Raw genomic sequence first — 19,773 nt, 5'->3', positions numbered from 1 at the left:
GGCAAAGTAGCTGATCATGAACTACAGGAAATGGAGAGCCGAGCAAGCCCGATATCCACATCAAAACGTTCTACAGCTGCACCATTGAGAGCATCTTGACTGGCTTCAACACCGCTTGGTATGGCAACTGTTTGGTGATCGACAGCAAGGCGCTACAGAGGGTAGTGTGTACAGGGCCGAGCTCAATGTCAACCAGGACCTCTATACCAGGCGGTGTCAGAGGAAGGCCCTAGAAATTGACAAAGACTCCAGCCACCCAAGTCATACACTGTAGGTCTGGAACCAATAGGAACCTGAATAGCTTCTACCTCCAAGCTATAAGACTGCTAAAGAGTTAGTTAAATAGTTGTCGACGACATTTGAAAATTTTACCAAAACAATTTGCTGTTTCCATCAGGCCTGTCATGACATTTTGTTATGTACTTCACTTGCATAAAAAGGTTGGAAGGTGGGACATGTTTCAACTGAAGGCCAAATCTATAGATATTATCCACTGACATCTTGTGGACATAACCTGACAATGCAGTCATGAACACCCTATGCCTATGGTTTCTTTCAGCCAATCAGCAACGTTGTTTACAATCACTGACAGTCATAGTTAATTCGTTCCAACATGGAGAAATTTCACAGCTAGCCTGCGAGCTAGCTAAGTAGATGAACAACATTGAGAAAGACCTTGGTGGATTGTACTCTACATAGGAAATGAAGTGTTCCGTAATATAGATAAGATATCGGAAAAAATATGTTTCGTTTAAGAGTAAATATTATGGGATCGTCGTCTTCACAAAAGGTTGGTAGTAGCTAATTTCAGCTGTTAAACGCCACTAGCCAGCTACAGCCTTCTATTTGTAAATAAAAACAAATACTAGTTCGCCAGCATGATTATTCAGAACTAGTTAGCTAGTATTCAAAGTATTGTTTATCTGTATGTCGTAAATCAATACGTAACTATTGGGATTCCATTAGCTAAATACTAGCTCTCGTTCACCAAAGTTTACACAGTACATGCAGCACAGTACATTGGGCTAGTTAGCTAGCTAGATATTTGCCTAATAAATCAAACCAGCTAGGTTTTCATCCAATTGGCGACAGATTTTCATTGGAATATTCTAGAATCAGCGCATTTCCCCTACCAGAGATGTTTCCATTAAATTACTTTTTGCAATAATCGGCTGTGCGTGTTGACGTAGTACACATAAATAACTTGATGTTAAATTCCCATGTGCGTAATAAAAAATATAATTTAAATGAGTTTCCATCACATTACAACTCTGATGTTTTTGACACCATTTTTTGCGTTATATAGCTAATGTGCCCACTCTGGTCTTGGCACGTGCACTCTAGCCAACAGCTAGTAGAAAGGAGTGCGGGTGAAGCCTACTAACGTTACATGATGAGATTATTATGGACAGAAGAGCGAGATCATTTTTATTTGTCAAACAGCAGCCAGGCATCGATCATAATGTCAACAGAATAAGACTTTCGATATTTATTGGAAAGGAGCATCAAGCTCATCACCGTGCACTTTCACCACCCTGTGAAGTTCATAACTTTAAGCTGTAGCCTAACAAACCTCATGCTCTCCGGCGTTGTAAATTAGTGGGAGGAACACGCACCATAGCACGTTTACTTATTATATGAATATTTGCAAATAAAGGCGTTTCCACCGCCATTTCTCGCATTATTCATTTTACAGACACAAAAAGATCCCACCTTGTCTAGCATATTTTGTTTCGTCGACATTTGGAAAGTTTACCAACACATTTGCTGTTTCCATCAGGCCTGCCATGATTACATATTGTTTTTAATCGGATATATATATGCTACTTTACTCGCATAAAAAAGGTTGGATGGAAACCTGGTTAGTGATAACAATTATTGGTAACGTTATACAGTCTGAAACAAAGCACGACTAAAACTTGAAGTTTATTTACAAGCTAAATAAAATGACTTTTGAACTTATTCTACCGGTTTTCTGTGGGGTTGGTCCTTCAGTTGTTCGAAATTTGAGACAAAATATCCACAGGAAATTATTATTTACCCGACTTTTTAGACCCAGTACTGCAGTTGAAATTTGTAAAACTTGGTTCATGCGCAAAACCATGTAAATGCTTGCAAGACTTCGATTAGTATCATTTTTAAGTCGGTTTAATAATACTTTCCTGTGGATATTTTGTATCAAATTTATATCAGCTGAATGACTAACCCAACAGACAACTGGCAGTTCAAATATAACTTTATTCAACATTCGTGACAGACAAGGCATGTTTAGTATTTTTTTCTATTAAATGTATGTGGCTATGCTGTACAAGTAATGGAAAGCATCGGGACTAGCTATTTACTTACCACACCATCCCGTTTCTTTCTCACAATAGCTTCCATAATACCGAGGTAAAGACAGTTTCGAGTTGGAAATTCGCGCTTTTAAACCACTTGAGCCACAGACTCCAAATAAGTGTCATGTTGTTGGAAAAATTGCGCACAACACTGCCCACGATTTGGACATTAATTCACTTTCCAACGCTAATAAACGTGGAAATGTGAGCAGCATTTTGTATTCCCAGTTTAATTAGTTAGGGAGCGAAAACTAAGTACAAACTTTTTTTACGTTGGGGCCTTCCTGACCTCCAGGCAGGCCCCAGGGAGAAGGCTGAAGTGAATAGGTGTGTGAGTGACACTGTCCTTCAGGGGGGCAGAGCAGGCAAATGAACAGAAAATATTGTGAGATGAAAAGGGACAAACTAAAGGGGGTGCAATGTGTAGACAGGTCTGCATTCCCGGCCCGCCTGCCTGCCCTCTCCCTGGGCCTGAGAGTGTGTAGCTTACTCCCTGGAACTACAGACCTCCAGGCCTCCACACCTACTCTCCCTACCGGTCAACACCCCTCTCCCTTGGCCTTAGAGTATAGCTTACCCCCTGGATTTACTAAGACGTCTATAGTCCTACTGTCAGGAACCATGTGCACCTGGTAACCCGTAACAGGCTCTGTGTTCCTGATGACCCTCCAGCTTTTTTTCTGCTCAAAGACTAAGTTCCCACTCCAACCTCCATGGCCTGAGTGCTGCCCCCAACCCCTGATTTCGGCCGCTCCTGCTTAAACTAGGAGTGCCCCCCGCCTTGATGGAGGCCTCCTTGTGCACCTGAAACAAGCTCTGTGCACCTGGTGACCCTTCCACTTTTATCCGCTCAGAGACTAAGTCACCAACCCAACCTCCACAGCCTGAGTGCTGCCCCTGAGTCCGGTCGCCCCTGCTCAGACTCGGAATGACCCCCGCCTTGGGGGAGGTCTCCACGTGCACCTGATGACCTTTTGACTTCCACAGCGTGTTCCAACCTGACTCACAGTCCCACCAGAGGACGTGCCCGGGACTGTTGGGCGACCACCACCTAGCCCCCTACCTATCCAGAGCCCAATGTCAATGTATTATGCATTCTATCCGCCTGCCTGGGCTCTCACACGCTGTGTCTGGCCTCTGGCCCCTGGCCTTTCTCCGTGCACCTAGTAACCCGTAAGTAAAGATGGAGGATGGGGAAGAAAGACGCCTTCCGTCCCCGACAAAAGCTTGGATCGAGGGCTGACTTTCAATAGATCGCAGCGCGTGAGCTGCTCTGCTACGTATGAAACCCTGACCCAGAATCAGGTCGTCTATGAGTGATTTAGCACCAGGTTCCCAACAAACATGCAGAGCGCATCAGGAGAGGGACAGCAACTCATCCGGCCGCACCCCAACCCCGTCACAAACGTCTCTACTCACCTGCCAAAAGAGGCAGGCTATCCCGGGCCAACTGAAGATCCGTGGCTCTACGATATCGTTACATTTAGGGGGATGTCTGACTTAGAGCCGTTCAGTCATAATCCCACAGATGGTAGCTTCGCCTCCTCAGCCAAGCAAATACACCAAATGTCTGAACCTACGGTTCCTCTCGTACTGAGCAGGATTAGTATTGCAACAACACATCATCAGTAGGGTAAAACTAACCTGTCTCACGACCGTCCAAGCCCAGCTCACGTTCCCTATTAGTGGGTGAACAATCCAACGCTTGGTGAATTCTGTCCTCCCTAAGCTAGTTTTAGGACACCTGCGTTACTTTTTGACAGGTGTACCACCCCAGTCAAACTCCCCACCTGCCACTGTCCCCATAGCGGGTCGCACCCGGGGCTCGCCTCCCTCCCTCAACGGGTAAGTGAAAAAACTGTAAGGATAGTGGTATTTCACCGGCGGCCAAGGCCTCCCACTTATTCTACACCTCTCATGTCTCTTCTTAGTGCCAGACTAGAGTCAATCTCAACAGGGTCTTCTTTCCCCGCTGATTCCGTCAATCCCGTTCCCTTGGCTATGGTTTCGCTAGATAGAAGGTAGGGACAGTGGGAATCTCATTCATCCATTCATGCGCGTCACTAATTAGATAGCGAGGCATTTGGCTACCTCGAGACTCTTAATTATGTCCCGCCGTTTACCTCCGCTTCACTGATATTCCTCACTTTGACATGAGGGGGGTCACAGTCACCCCACGGGTGATTTGAGTGCGATCGCGACATGTGGGTACGCTCCTTTGAATGTCATCAAGTTGACATTCAATGATCCGTGCCCAGTGGGAACCTAGGCTTCTTCCGTCCGTTTTATGGTTCCGCAGCAAATTAATGGGCGTGGATGGTACTACCCACATCAGATGTAGGCCTCCCTCCCCAGACAAGCTGGGGATACCTCTCCCCACTTCGTAGGGCATGAGCCAGATCCATGCAATGCCCTATCACTGTGGGGCCAATGGGTTTAGTCTCAGCCTCAAGTCTAGTGAGCGTAGAGGAGATGTCCCCACCTACAATGTGTGGGGCTGGCGAGCGCCGTAGCTGGGGAGATCCGCGAGAAGGGCCCGGCGCGCGTCCATAGTTGCCACCGCCAACTGCCGTACCCAACCCCCCACCGGCCCACCGACGGACACCACCCCGACAAACCCCCACACGCAGCCCCTTGCGATACCACGCATGAGAGACCGCGAGATGGGCCGTACAACGAACTTCCAATGGTGGCGAGAGGAGGGCGACGGAGCGACTGCTCCCCCAGCCGCGGCTCGAGCCAATCCTTATTCCGAAGTTATGGATCTTTTTTTGTCAACTTTCCTTACCTACATTGTTATAACATGCCAGAGGCTGTTCAGCTTGGAGACCTGCTGCGGATATGGGTACGGCCCAGCGTGAGATTTACACCCTCTCCCCCAGATTCTCAAGGGCCAGGGAGAGCTCACTGGACGCCGCCGAAACCACAACGCTTTCCAGGGCTTGGGCCCCTGTGTCAGGGCGAACCCATTTCAGGGTGCACTGCCCTCCACAACGAAAAGAGAAAATTGACAAACTAAAGGGTGTGCAATATAGAAGGGTAGTCAGTGGAGTTTCTGAATCTTGTTTGAGGTCAGTAGGTCACATGACCAAGGAGCTGTTGAAAATTAAAAGCATTGAAAATTCATGTAAAAACGTGTGAGATGAAAATGGACAAACCTAAGGGACCACTGAGTGTACATTCTGAACCTTTTTGAAGTCAGGTCACATGACCAAAGAGCTATTAAAATTCTAAAATTTTAATAATTTAAAATAGTGTGAGATGTAAATCTACAAACAAAGTGTGTGCAATGTGTGTCTATGCCATCAGGTTAGCTAGAACCAGTTTTGACAGTTTTAGGAGTAATGGTTTAAGAGCTATTGAAATGTGAACATTTTGATTTGTCACTTTGTTGACAGTCTCTAACTGATGTTGGTGGATGGAAGGAAAACTACAGGCAAATATCAGTGGAATATCCAACTTGAAACTGTCTTTACCTCTGTTTTCATAATAACATGATCGTGTAGCCAGCAGGTCCGACCCGCTTGCTTACAGCTGCACTAGGGTTGGATAGGCTTCCTGTATAAATTAAGTAAATAAAAAAATTACAACTAGCAGTCATTCAATCTTCTTGGTGTAACAGTTGGGATAATGGGGCATTTCGGAGTACAACACATTTCTCATCCATGGATTGAGGTACATTTTCCAAGACATATTGCGCAGGCTCCATGTTGTCTTAATCTACACAGGAAGTCTGTCCAACCCTAGTGCAGGTGTAAGCAAGCGTGTCATCTGCTGGCGATTACATTAGTTAATATGCTTTATATTTCTACCAGCTGTGTATCCTGTACCTGCTACACCTGGGACAGAGAATCCCTCAATGTTTTCAACTGCCATGGGTGAGACCTTACCTCAGACTTGGAACTATCTGTAGTGTCACCACTGGACCTGATTCAGCCACTCCTTGTAGTATCTCTACCATTGACCGTATTGGACCCGATTCAGCCACTCCTCCTACTCTGAATACATCAACCACAGACAGTAGCCAGCAGACAGCAACTACAGTCAGTAGCCCTGAGTCTGGCTCTGGCCCCAGTACCTCTGACTCCCCTCCTGCCAAGGCCAATGGCCCTCCACCCACTCCCACCCACTGCTGTATGAGCGGCTGTCATAACTGTGTATGGATCGAGCACACAGAACAGCTCCTAGCCTACTACCATAATGGAGGGTTGGGGATAGAAAAGGCCCTGGCTGCTATTGAGGAGAACGTCCCGGATGAGAACCTAAAAGCCTTCCTAAAGATGGAGATCAGGATGATGAAGAAGTCGAGTTTTTAAGTATGGCTTTGTGCGGCAGTGAGTGAGAGGGAATGGGGACATTGAGGGCATTTTTATACTGTATGCACTTTAAAATCACTCACTCAGATTTGAATACTGTTGTGCATTTTATCGTATGAGTTTGTCAAACTGTCATTTTACTTGTTCAAGTACATTTTAACTAGCTTTTGTCATTATAAAATCTTCTTACTTACTATAGATTAGGTATTTTACATGAGTAGCATAAATCATGTATTATCATTTTATGTACACCTTAGCCAAATACATTTAAACTCAGTTTTTCACAATTTCTGACATTTTAATCCTAGTAAAAATTCCCTGTCTTAGGTCCGTCAGGACGACCACTTTATTTTAAGAATGTGAAATGTCTCAATAATAGTAGAGATTAGAGATCGACCGATAATGATTTTTCAACGCCGATAACGATTATTGGAGGACCAAAAAAAGACGGACGATTCTTTTTTTTAAATATATTTGTAATAATGACAATTACAACAATACTGAATGAACACTTATTTTAACTTAATATAATACATCAATAAAATCAATTTAGCCTCAAATAAAATGAAACATGTTCAATTTGGTTTAAATAATGCAAAAACAAAGTGTTGGAGAAGAAAGTAAAAGTGCAATATGTGCCATGTAAAAAAGCTAACGTTTAAGTTCCTTGCTCAGAACATGAGAACATATGAAAGCTGGTGGTTCCTTTTAACATGAGTCTTCAATATTCCCAGGTAAGAAATTTTAGGTTGTAGTTATTATAGGAATTATAGGACAATTTCTCTCTATACGATTCGTATTTCATATACCTTTGACTATTGGATGTTCTTATAGGCACTTTAGTATTGCCAGTGTAACAGAATAGCTTCCGTCCCTCTCCTCGCCCCTACCTGGGCTCGAACCAGGAACACATCGACAACATCTACCCTCGAAGCAGCGTTACCCATCGCTCCACAAGAGCCGCAGCCCTTGCAGAGCAAGGGGAACAACCACTCCAAGTCTCAGAGCGAGTGACGTTTGAAACGCTATTAGCGCGCACCCCTCTAACTAGCTAGCCATTTCACATCGGTTACACCAGCCTAATCTCGGGAGTTGATAGGCTTGAAGTCATAAACAGCTCAATGCTTGAAGCATTGCGAAGAGCTGCTGGCAGAACGCACGAAAGTGCTGTTTGAATGAATGCTTACGAGCCTGCTGGTGCCTACCATCGCTCAGTCAGACTGCTCTATCAAATCATAGACTTAGTTATAACATAATAACACACAGAAATACGAGGCTTAGGTCATTAATATGGTCGAATCCGGAAACTATTATCTCGAAAACAAGAAGTTTATTCTTTCAGTGAAATACGGAACCGTTCTGTATTTTATCTAATGGGTGGCATCCATAAGTCTAAATATTATTGTTACATTGCACAACCTTCAATGTTATGTCATCGATATGTAAAATTCTGGCAAATTAGGCGGCCCAAACTGTTGCATATACCCTGACTCTGCGTGCAATGAACGCAAGAGAAGTGACACAATTTCACCTGGTTGACATTGCCTGCTAACCTGGATTTCTTTTAGCAAATATGCAGGTTTAGAAATATATACTTCTGTGTATTGATTTTAAGAAAGGCATTGATGTTTATGCTTAGGTACACATTGGAGCAAGACAGTCCTTTTTCACGAATACGCACCGCATCGATTATATGCAGCGCAGGACACGCTAGATAAACTAGTAATATGATCAACCATGTGTAGTTAACTAGTGATTATGATTGATTGACTGTTTTTTATAAGATAAGTTTAATGCTAGCTAGCAACTTACCTTGGCTTCTTACTGCATTCGCGTAACAGGCAGTCTCCTCGTGGAGTGCAATGTAATCAGGTGGTTAGAGCGTTGGACTAGTTAACTGTAAGGTTGCAAGATTAAATCCCAGAGCTGACAAGGTAGAAATCTGTCATTCTGCCCCTGAACAAGGCAGTTAACCCACCGTTCCTAGGCCGTCATTGAAAATAAGAATGTGTTCTTAACTGACTTGCCTAGTTAAATAAAGGATAAATAAAGGTATAAATAATAATTAAAAATTAAAAAATCAGCGAATACCGATTTCCGATTGTTATGAAAACTTGAAATCGGCCCTAATTAATCGGCCATTCCGATTAATCTGTCGACCTCTAGTAGAGATAATGTTTTATTTCTTTCATCACATTACCAGTGGGTGATAATTTTACATACACTCAATTTGTATTTGGTAGCATTGCCTTTAAATTGTTTAACTTGGGACAAATGATTCGTGTAGCCTTCCACAAGCTTGACGCAATAAGTTGGGTTAATTTTGGCCCATTCCTCCTGATAGAGCTGGTGTAACTGAGTCAGTTTGTAGGCCTCCTTGCTCGCACATGCTTTTTCAGTTCTGCCCACAAATGTTCTATGGGATTGAGGTCAGGGCTTTGTGATGGCCACTCCAATACCTTGACTTTGTTGTCCTTTAAGCCATTTTGCCACAACTTTGGAAGTATGCTTGGGGTCATTGTACATTTAGAAGACCCATTTGCGACCAAGATTTAACTTCCTGACTGATGTCTTGATGTTGCTTCAATATATCCGCATAATTTAGCTTCCTCATGATGCCATCTATTTTGTGAAGTGCACCAGTCCCTCCTGCAGCAAACCACCCCCCCCCCCCCCCCCCCCAACATGATGCTTCCACATCCGTGCTTCACGGTTGGGATGGTGTTCTTTGGCTTGCAAGCCTCACCCCCTTTCCTCCAAACATAACAATGGTCATTATGGCCAAATAGTTCTATTTTTGTTTCATCAGACCAGAGGACATTTCTCCAAAAAGTATGATCTTTGTCCCCATGTGCAGTTGCAAACCGTAGTCTGGCTTTTTTATGGCGGTTTTAGAGCAGTGGCTTCTTCCTTGTTGAGCGGCCTTTCAGGTTATGTCGATATGGGACTCGTTTTACTGTGGATATAGATACCTTTGTACCTGTTTCCTCCAGCATCTTCTCAAGGTCCTTTGCTGTTGTTCTGGGATTGATTTGCACTTTTCGCACCAAAGTACGTTCATCTCTATGAGACAACGTGTCTCCTTCCTAAGCGGTATGGCGGCTGCGTGGTCCCATGGTGTTTATACTTGCATACTATTGTTTGTACAGATGAACGTGGTACCTTCAGGCATTTGGAAATTGCTCCCAAGGATGAAACAAACTTGTGGAGGTTTATTTTTTTCTGAGGTCTTGGCTGATTTCTTTTGATTTTCCCATGATGTCAAGCAAAGAGGCACTGATTTTGAAGGTAGGCCTTGAAATACATCCACAGGTACACCTCCAATTGACTCAAATTATGTCAATTAGCCTATCAGAAGCTGCTAAAGCCATGACATCATTTTCTGAAATTTTCCAAGCTGTTTAAAGGCACAGTCAACTTAGTATATGTAAACTTCTGACCCACTGGAATTGTGATACAGTGAATTATAAGTGAAATAATCCGTCTGTAAAAAATTGTTGTAGAAATGACTTGTGTCATGCACAAAGTAGATGTCCTAACCGACTTACCAAAACTATAGTTTGTTAACAAGAAATTTGTGGAGTGGTTGAAAAATGTAAGCTTCCGACTTCAACGGTAGCCTCGTTACTGCCATTTTACTGTTAATTATTATTTTTATTTACTTATCTATTGTTTACCTAATACCTATTTTATACTTAAAAAGTGCACTGTTGGTTAGGGCTTGTAACTACACCTGTTGTAGTCGGTGCACGTGACAAACTTTGATTTGATTTGCTTTATTTATTTTAGCTGAGACTTCAAATTCAATACGCACAATTACATTTGATGAATTAGCATTTTTACATGTTTGAGGTATATGGACTGAATACATTTTTATATTGGTTGATGTGTTATTGTATTATCTAAATTATAAGTATGTTGATGATGGACAACATGTGTGAAATAAATATTGTACTTGTGTGAATGAATGAAGCCTTTGTCATTTTCTTTGACTATTTTAACTCTATTGCCCACTGGAGGTTGCCCTTTTTCAATAATACACGGTTAATCTGTTGAATAGCACATTTGCCACCTCTATATCCTATACCTGCTACACCTGGGACAGAGGTTACCTCAATGTTTTCAACTGCAATGGGTGAAACCTTACCTCACACTAGGAACTATCTGTAGTGTCACTACAAGTTTTGTTTCCATGTGAGAACGAATGCACAGGAAAAGGGTATTGTGACATGTAGCATTGGTGAAATAGGCACTTGGGCATTAAGCTACAGTGCAGCCAGTAACTTACATGTTTTCCTTTAAGTCAGAACCAGTCACGATCACCCTAAAGCACCTAGCTCTTTTTTAATCCCCCCAGAGTAACCCAGATCAAACAAAAGCATGTCCCCTCTGCACCCTCGCTGCCAGTCTAGCGCTGTCTGCATTCCTAGTAGGACACAGCTGGTAAGATCAGGTTCATTGTCACCTAGGAAACCAGGGGCACTCCACACTGCTTGGCAACTAGTGATTGACTGACTACAGCTCCAATGAATGACATCAACACAGGATTCTAGGAACGTGCAGTGTTTTAGGAGATGCCTGGGAGTCTACAATGCATTTACACTCAAGTCATGATGTGTACTCTTTTTCCATTTCACTTAGCGCAGTGGTTCCCAACTTTTGCTTACTGTACCCCCAACTGAATTTCGCTCTGCTCGGAGTACCCCTGAAGTACCCCCTCATGCATTTTACCAGTAAGCCAATGGTCCCATGAGTCTTCTCAAGTGCCCCCTGTGGATTGGCCAAGAACCCCCAGGGGTCCTAGTACACCTATGCCTTGTATAGGTAACATAATGATTAGCCACCTGATGTAAAATGAATCCAGTCTATTGTATCTATTTTCCAATAGTGGTATTCACTTCAAAATAGGCATGTAGTACAATGCATGGAATGCTCTATGGGCGACATGAAACAACATCGCAGTTCTGAACAATAGGCCTACACATTTTTGCCTCTTACGAATATCACACACTGACATGTGCTCCATATCAATAGAGGAGCATAGAAGGTGTTCTAACAGTGAAGGTAGCAGAATTAGAAGGGCTCTGGACAATATGAAGCGATCTGAGGGGAAGAACTGTTAATATGCCTCATGTCTGGTCTGGAGGAATAATTATTGTCCCAGAATTAATATCATAGGCTACTGATCAGACTGTAGTATATGGACTGATCCCTGACAATAGTATTTTTTACAATGATCATGGCCCTCTGCTGTCTCTCCCGTCCTGAGTGATCCTTCGCCCTTCATTAACTCCATACAGAAAGATACTGAAGCACCTTGTGTGTCCTTATGAGTTGACCTTAGAGGTGATCAGGCACAGCCAGACCAGACAGACACATCCTCAGGGCAGCAATGACCCCCACCACAGTCTACCCCCCCTACCCCACCCTCCACACACACACACACAAACACACACACCCTTCATCCCGACTAAACCACACGAAACAAGCCCTCGTCCCTTCAGCCTCATGCCCCCTACCTACCACAGACCCAAAACTAACGTTGGGGACATTGTCAATGTCACTATATTGATATTATTGTTTTTTATTTATTTTTTATTTAATGTCATATCTTCTACTCTTCTAGTCTATTACTGTTCTGTACTTTGTCATGTATTTGTACGTTTCATGTGGACCCCAGGAAGAGTAGCTGCTGCATGTGCAATAGCTAATGGGGATCCTAATAAACTAAACTATATCCTATTAAAGTGATAATATGCTGCAGTAGTTGTCTGGTCAAATGACCATCAAACATAGGTAAATATACACTATGTAGGCTACAGTGTTGATGCAAGTAGATGGTATTGATGCAGAGTGCTACATGCAATCTGTCTAATTTAAAATGTAATGCTTGTAGATAATGAGCAAGATTGATCACAGATTGGTCAATAACTACTGAGGCGAAATAATCCCCGCTGCACGGGTGGGTTTACCCAATGTAATTAACTAATCAGAAAAACAGAATCCAGACACTATAATCAACAACTACAGTCAGAGTAATTGTTTTTCTGAGTGGGGTGGGGTGGGGGGGGGGGGGGGGGGGCTACAACCGAGAGCAGATGGGGTGTCTGGAGTGAGGTACTAGTGAGTCATTTCAGCTCTGAACGCAATGGTGAGTAGTGCACCATGAAGACACTCGCCGTAAAGGATTAGCCTATTTTGTGCATCGAGTAATAGATAGGTCAATCTGAGATACTGTTAAGGGATTGGGGGTTTGTTGACACCCTGGGCCAGGGCATCCCAGAGAACCAGGCCCAGCAGATGGATGGAGAGAATGTTGCATAACTGGTGGGAGGGCTGCTCAGTAGGGCTAGGACTGGAAGGTTCCCAGTATATGGAGAATCTTCATTACCATCCAAGTCAATATTGTATTAGCGACATAGTTCATCATCTTTCGATGCAGTCTTATCATTAAAACTGAGTAACTGATTTGGTTTTGGGTGCCACGATTACACCATTCATCCAATTGATTCATTCACATCTCTGTGCAATGTGGTATCCCTTATTATGTCTCTGCATTTAGTTTTAATGATTTTTAAGGCTGTGGATGAACAACAATTGAAGACCACTTTGGAAAACATGCTAAAATACAATCAATACTAAATGCATTCAAGTTATTGCTGTCTTTGTGTTCCAACTCCCTCCATCCATCTTCCCTCACCCCCTCTCTTCTGCTCCCCACTCCTTCACGAGTGTCCCCCACCCCCTGACCCCCACCTCAGGCCACAGCAGCGATGACAGCAGGTCAGGGATGGGAGGCGAGACACTCCTAATCTGCAGAGGTGAATATAAGAGGTCCCGTCAGCCCCACCTGGCATTCATAGCAAACCTAGCATAGACCCACACACACATCTACTAGAGAGAGCTGTGCTCAGAGCTCACGTCCACTCGTCTGGCTAGCCTTCACCCAAGAACCCGGTGAGTAGCAGTCATTTCCAGTTATTCACATTAACTTTGTTGTCTTAGGTCTCGCTTTATGTCGTGTTGTGGTGTCTCTCTTGTCGTGATGTGTGTTTTGTCCTATATTTTTATTTTTAATACCAGCCCCCATCCCTGCAGGAGGCCTTTTGCCTTTTGGTATGCCATCATTGTAAATAAGAATTTGTTCTTAACTGACTTGCCTAGTTAAATAAAGGTTAAATAAGATACAACAATAAAAGTTATAGATATGTAATATTTCAGAAACAATTGTCTAACTTGCAAGGGTAGCTGCTGAGTACACCCATCCATTCAGAAACCTACTCCATGATGACAGACACTTGATGGATTTTGTTACTGTACTGTTCAACATTTTTTGTAGAAAAGAGAAGTGGGAAAGAGTAAAAAATGTGCAGAATATTCTATTTGAATTATTGAAGACCTTGTCCTGTGCTGAGACAGTTTTGAGTAGTGGGTCGGAGAAACAAACCGATTTGCGTTAAGTACTTACACCAGGTGTAGGGTCTTAATATGATCACCCTGTTGTTGCAGTTCCTGCTCAGCAGCTAATTCTAACTTGTAGTGTATTCAAGGTTTAAAAATACTTCTTATATTTGTAATTTCCACTCTTCAGACTTGATTTGCCCTAACTAAAAATGTAACCCCTACAAAATGTTCCATTAATTATAATCCACACAATAATTATTATTTTCCTGCTGTGAGAAACTGGTTAAATTAAGATCCTACAGTATATCTGTAGTTTGTAAGCTATGAATATGGCCCAATGTGTTTTCCGGATAATTGGTTCTCATCTGGTTCAAGGATGTATATTACAATTAGACAGAAAGTTCTTGATGTTGGAAATGTGTTTTAGACAGAACAACAATATGACATTCTTTTGTGTATTTATTTTCAAAGGTCTGTATAATGCTAGTTACCCAATTGTGGAAAGCAAATTAGGCTGATGTTTTATTTTCATATTTCATTGTTTTAGGTTTCAATTATCAATGAGCCATTGGACATTCATTTTGATATTGCTTCAACATAGTTAAATTGGTTCCAATATGAAACATTGTAGGTCATGAGCCATGTTGTGAGTTTTTGGAATGTCATTGTAAGAGAGGATAAGATTGAGCAGCATTTTAGACAGTCTGCCTGCTCAGCATATTCTTTATGTTGTCCTTGTACTAATGAGATTACCCAAATGTGGATGGCTGGCCGCTGGCTTAAAACGAGGAGGGTGGAGATGGTGGGGAGGGGGGTGCTTATTAATTTGAGCTGGGGATTACATGATGAAATTGGGTCATCATTTTGCGTCACTCAACAAGGTAGCCTATCCTAGATAGACATTCAATTACAAGGACAATATGCATTTAAAACGTAATCCCACTAATATCAGATCAGTAAGGGGATTAGGCATTAGGTTGAGCCCTCAGAAAAGGTTGTGAGGGGCTGTTCAGTAAATTAAGTTCCTTATAAAACGTGTAATAATGTAGGTATCAAAGCAGATAGCGTTGGTGTTCAATATGCTCTGTGTTGTTGAGGATCGTCTTGCCAGTAGCTATCTCCTTTCTTCTTTTCTTTCTTCTAATTTCTTCCATTCTAAGCTCGAAATGGTCAATACTGAAGAACAAGCCTGTATTGTCATGAAAATGTGAGCACTAGATCATGTACTGTAGTTTTGATGGGAGGATCAAAATTGGATAAAATCTGTTTCCCTCATTTCCCCAGTTGAGGAGATTTCATCAAGACGACAACACTTCAGAGAGGGATTGAACACATAACCACCTGCACAAAAAAAACAGCTAACTACTAACCATGAATCTCGAGGTCCCCAAGTTGGAGATCAAGTCTGCCACCCGTGTCACCGGGGGCCCTGCCACGCCACGCAAGGGACCCCCTAAATTCAAGCAGAGACAGACTCGTCAGTTCAAGAGCAAGCCCCCCAAGAAGGGAATCCAGGGGTGAGGCCACATTCATTGGGTTTTCTTAGTATCAAACAGGCATTCGACAAGTGCACAATGACATTTTCATGAGCTCTGATTATAAATAAATTAACTCTGTCTCCTTTACAGCTTTGGTGATGATATCCCTGGAATGGAGGGTTTAGGCACTGGTAAGTTCATTACAACTGTTTGTCTACTCTATCTGTGCCTTCCCTAATAACTGTAGAAAACCATACTGGGTTTGCTTGGTCTACTGACTGTTACTAAACATAATATGTTTCCTCTGCAGACATCACAGTCATCTGCCCCTGGGAGGCCTTCAACCACCTGGAGCTTAGCGAGCTGGCCAAGTATGGTATCATCTAAATCTTTCAGACCTCCACCATCCATCCCACGATCCTCTACTTCCACCTCCATCTACTTACAACCAGAGATTGTGGATACATGAAGATAGTTCACTCAAGCAGTTTACTATTGTAAAAAATATTCAATGTTCCCGTCTGTGGAAGTGGGTGTTCCCTCTCTTTCGTGAGCATGCTTTCCCGCGTGAGCTCACAGTTCCTCCATAATTACTGGAATGCACACACAAGAAAGGAAACAGCTGGCTCTGGTCTAGTTATTGTCCCTGAGCTAGAGAGATGTCTCTCTCTGGGGCACCCCCTCCGCAGGGTGGGGGCAATAACTAGACCAGAGTGTCCCCACCCCAATCAGCAAAAAAAGGTGGGATGTGTCGCTTTCTCTACCGTCTCTGTTCAAACCATCCATCTGCCCCCAGCCCTCTCACTGTGTTTGACTGGAACTATCAAAACATATACCAAAGTGAAGAACTCCCCCCCCCCACAAAAAAAGGAAAGCGGTACAGAAAATAACCGTCTCCATCTTTAACTGGTTTCTTCTTTTGTTTCTGCAGCTGCCAAAGTTCACATACAACATGTCTGCTCATGATTAGGACTCTGTTCTGGTACCTCTGTCTATCTTTATCAGGTTTGCAGCGATATTCTATCTAACATTAACCAGCAGCCATTTTCCTTTTCTCTCCTCCCCTATCTCCAAGCGCTTCTCTTCTGCTATCCTCTTTTTTGCTCCTCTTCTTCATGGAACACAACAAACAATTTATGAAAAGCAATGCAGCCTCAAAAGTTGAGTACACAAACAAGTGACATACCCGTGAAATAGGTGGGTTCTCATTTCACGTTCCTCGGCACCTCTTTTATCATCATAGATGAAATCTGTCATCGATGCCGAATATCACACATATAATATCTGATTCCTGTAGAGATGAGACGGTTGCTTGTCATGAATGAGCATAATCTGTAGTCTGTCACTGGTACAATGTGGATGAAACAACATCATCCTCCTCCCTCAGGATCACCAATCCTTCACTGGTACACACACCTTTTAACAGAACAAGGATTCTATCATTCTATCGTCCCGTTTAACTCTGGCATCCTTATTTTCCACATTTTGTATAACAAAGAAGAATTTGTGACTATCTTTATTATGTAACGTATATTTTAACTATTTATTCTCAGGGATATAAACTTGTTTTATAGCTTGGGGAAAAAACACATTGTCCTTGGCAGTTTTGGCTCTTGCTGCCTTCACTTTTACCACAAGCAGCATGATAGACATTGAATGGAGATTAATGAGTGTGCAACATTACTACAACAGATGCAGATTCCCCCATAAACCTCAGATGTCAAACTTGATTTCAGATGTGATTCTCACCTGATAATCTACCATAGTAGGTCACTGTGATTGGGCAGTAGTAGTGATGTCTTGTGTAATCTTGTTTAGGTTACCTTCCCCAATGCTCATGTTGACATCTCTTTGTCACTTTATTTATTTGGGCATGTCATCTCTATTTCATGAATTTTCTCTATAATTCATTCATTCCATCCATAATTTCATCTCATTCCACAATTGTCATGCTTACCATCATTTTGTTTGCTTGTGTTTCACTGTAGTCTCATATTTGTATCGTATTTCTTGAGATCAATGTACACTTATGTATACATTGTGGCCAGTCATTTTAATAGCCTATATAATGTATAGATGTATTTATTTTATTTTTGCATGTTCTCTGTCTTTTACTTTGTCCATCGCATGTTGGCATTGTGTCTTGTGTATATTGTGGGTGTTGCACACTTATTTTATCATTATGTCATCTTTTCATTATGTCCGCTTTATTCTGCACTTGTCCATTTGTAGTTTGTGTTGTGTAATCATGTAAAGACCATCTTTCCTCATCATTATCTCTCTATCATCTCATCCATCATCATAGTGTTCTCACCATACAGCCTAGTGTTTCATCATCATTATCTCTCTATCATCTCATCCATCATCGTAGTGTTCTCACCATACAGCCTAGTGTTTCATCATCATTATCTCTCTATCATCTCATCCATCATCGTAGTGTTCTCACCATACAGCCTAGTGTTTCATCATCATTATCTCTCTATCATCTCATCCATCATCGTAGTGTTCTCACCATACAGCCTAGTGTTTCATCATCATTATCTCTCTATCATCTCATCCATCATCGTAGTGTTCTCACCATACAGCCTAGTGTTTCATCATCATTGTAGTTGATCATTTCACTTAATCTCTAGATAGAACATTGACCTCCACATTCCTTGGACCAGTCTGCACTGATACTGGCCTAAAGAGTGTACATTCTTAGTTCTATGCTAAATTTTGTCACTGATTTGCAATATGTTGTACCGGCTGAAGAATAACCTTTTAAAATGCCCTTAACTTATTTTATCTTACCATTTTTCATTCTTCTCCTTTTCTGGTAAATGAGTTGAAGGCTATGGATAGCCTACAACAGCTAGTTTGTGTTGGAATCCTCACCCTGACAGTGAAAAGTTACTTGAGGGGTTTGTAGTCTTGCAGGATGGATGTCCACGTTGTCTCAGTTTCTTGTGAATGTAAAATTAGTAGCAGTGAATGAATGGTAAGAAATAAGGGATGAGGAAGATGGATGCTTCAGCTGCCAACATAGGCTAATCATGTCATCAGAGATCTGTCCTTGTACAGGATCAAATAAAAAAAGCTAAAAACAAAAGAAAAATAAATATTTTGCCTGGTTTATTTTTTAAGGTCTATAAAAATATAGCATATATATGATATTACAATATCTCCAAAAAAGAGGATACATTCCTAGCTGGCATAGCAGTATCAATAAAAAAAAAAGTGTATTGGCATTTCCCTCCACTGGCACAGGTTTAGAGCAGTTCATGACACACGTCCACATAGAATTGGTTTTCCAGACTACTGTTCCAGAAAATACAGTGTCTTCAGAAAGTATTCAGACCCCTCAACTTTTTCCACATTTTGTTATATTACATCCTTATTCGAAAATGTATTCAATTGTTTTTTCCTACACACAATACCCCAAAATGACAAAGCAAAAATGGAAATATCACATTTACATAAGTATTTAGACCCTTTATTCAGTACTTTGTTGAAGCACCTTCGGGAGCGATTACAGCATAAATTCTTCTTGGGTATGACGCTACAAGCTTGGCTCATCTGTATTTGGGCAGTTTTTCCCATTCTTCTCTGCAGATCCTCTCAAGCTCTGTCAGGTTGGATGGGGAGTGTCTCCGCACAGCTATTTTCAGGTCTCTCCAGAGATGTTAGATTGGGTTCAAGTCTGGGCTCTGGCTGGGCCACTCAAGGACATTCAGAGACTGGTCCCGAAGCCATTCCTTGGCTGTGTGCTTAGGGTCGTTGTCCTGTTGGAAGGTGAACCTTTGTGGCAGTCTGAGGTCCAAAGCGCTCTGGAGCAGGTTTTCATCAAGGATTACTTTGCTCCGTTAATCTTTGCCTCGATCCTCACTTGTCTCCCAGTCCCTGCCACTGAAAAACGTCCCCACAGTATGATGCTGCCACCACTATGTTACACTGTTGGGATGGTGCCAGGTATCGGTGTTTCCCATCCGACACAATGGTCCGGATGGTTTCCAGATTAAGTGAGCAGTGTGTCAAGAAGCAGTGCAGATTGGCGGGTTGTTTTCCGGAGGACGCAGGTCCCCTTACCTTCGCCTTTCCCAAGTCCGTATGGGAGTTGCAGAGATGGGACAAGACTGTAACTACCAATTGGGTATCACAAAACTGGGGGTAAAAAAAAAAAAAGAATGATGGAGGCCACCGTGTTCTTGGGGACCTTCAATGCTGCAGAATATTTTTGGTACCCTTCCCCAGATCTGT

General features: G+C 42.5%; 2 protein-coding genes across 2 annotated transcripts; both read left to right on the top strand.

Moving 5' to 3' along the window:
• The first annotated feature begins 585 nt into the window (after positions 1–585).
• On the top strand, positions 586–9,328 carry oxld1 (oxidoreductase-like domain containing 1). Its single transcript, XM_055931985.1, has 2 exons — positions 586–790; positions 6,152–9,328. The coding sequence occupies exons 1-2, from the start codon at positions 743–745 to the stop codon at positions 6,650–6,652; spliced, it is 549 nt and encodes a 182-aa protein (XP_055787960.1). The 5' UTR covers positions 586–742; the 3' UTR covers positions 6,653–9,328.
• Positions 9,329–12,766: 3,438 nt separating this feature from the next.
• pde6gb (phosphodiesterase 6G, cGMP-specific, rod, gamma, paralog b) lies at positions 12,767–18,855 on the top strand. Its single transcript, XM_055931972.1, has 4 exons — positions 12,767–13,609; positions 15,341–15,573; positions 15,685–15,725; positions 15,845–18,855. The coding sequence occupies exons 2-4, from the start codon at positions 15,428–15,430 to the stop codon at positions 15,919–15,921; spliced, it is 264 nt and encodes an 87-aa protein (XP_055787947.1). The 5' UTR covers positions 12,767–13,609; positions 15,341–15,427; the 3' UTR covers positions 15,922–18,855.
• The last annotated feature ends 918 nt before the right edge of the window (positions 18,856–19,773 follow it).

Source organism: Salvelinus fontinalis, chromosome 1 (genome assembly GCF_029448725.1).
Source record: "Salvelinus fontinalis isolate EN_2023a chromosome 1, ASM2944872v1, whole genome shotgun sequence".
Taxonomy (NCBI): Eukaryota; Metazoa; Chordata; class Actinopteri; order Salmoniformes; family Salmonidae; genus Salvelinus; species Salvelinus fontinalis.
This window is presented reverse-complemented; position numbering and strand designations above follow the sequence as displayed.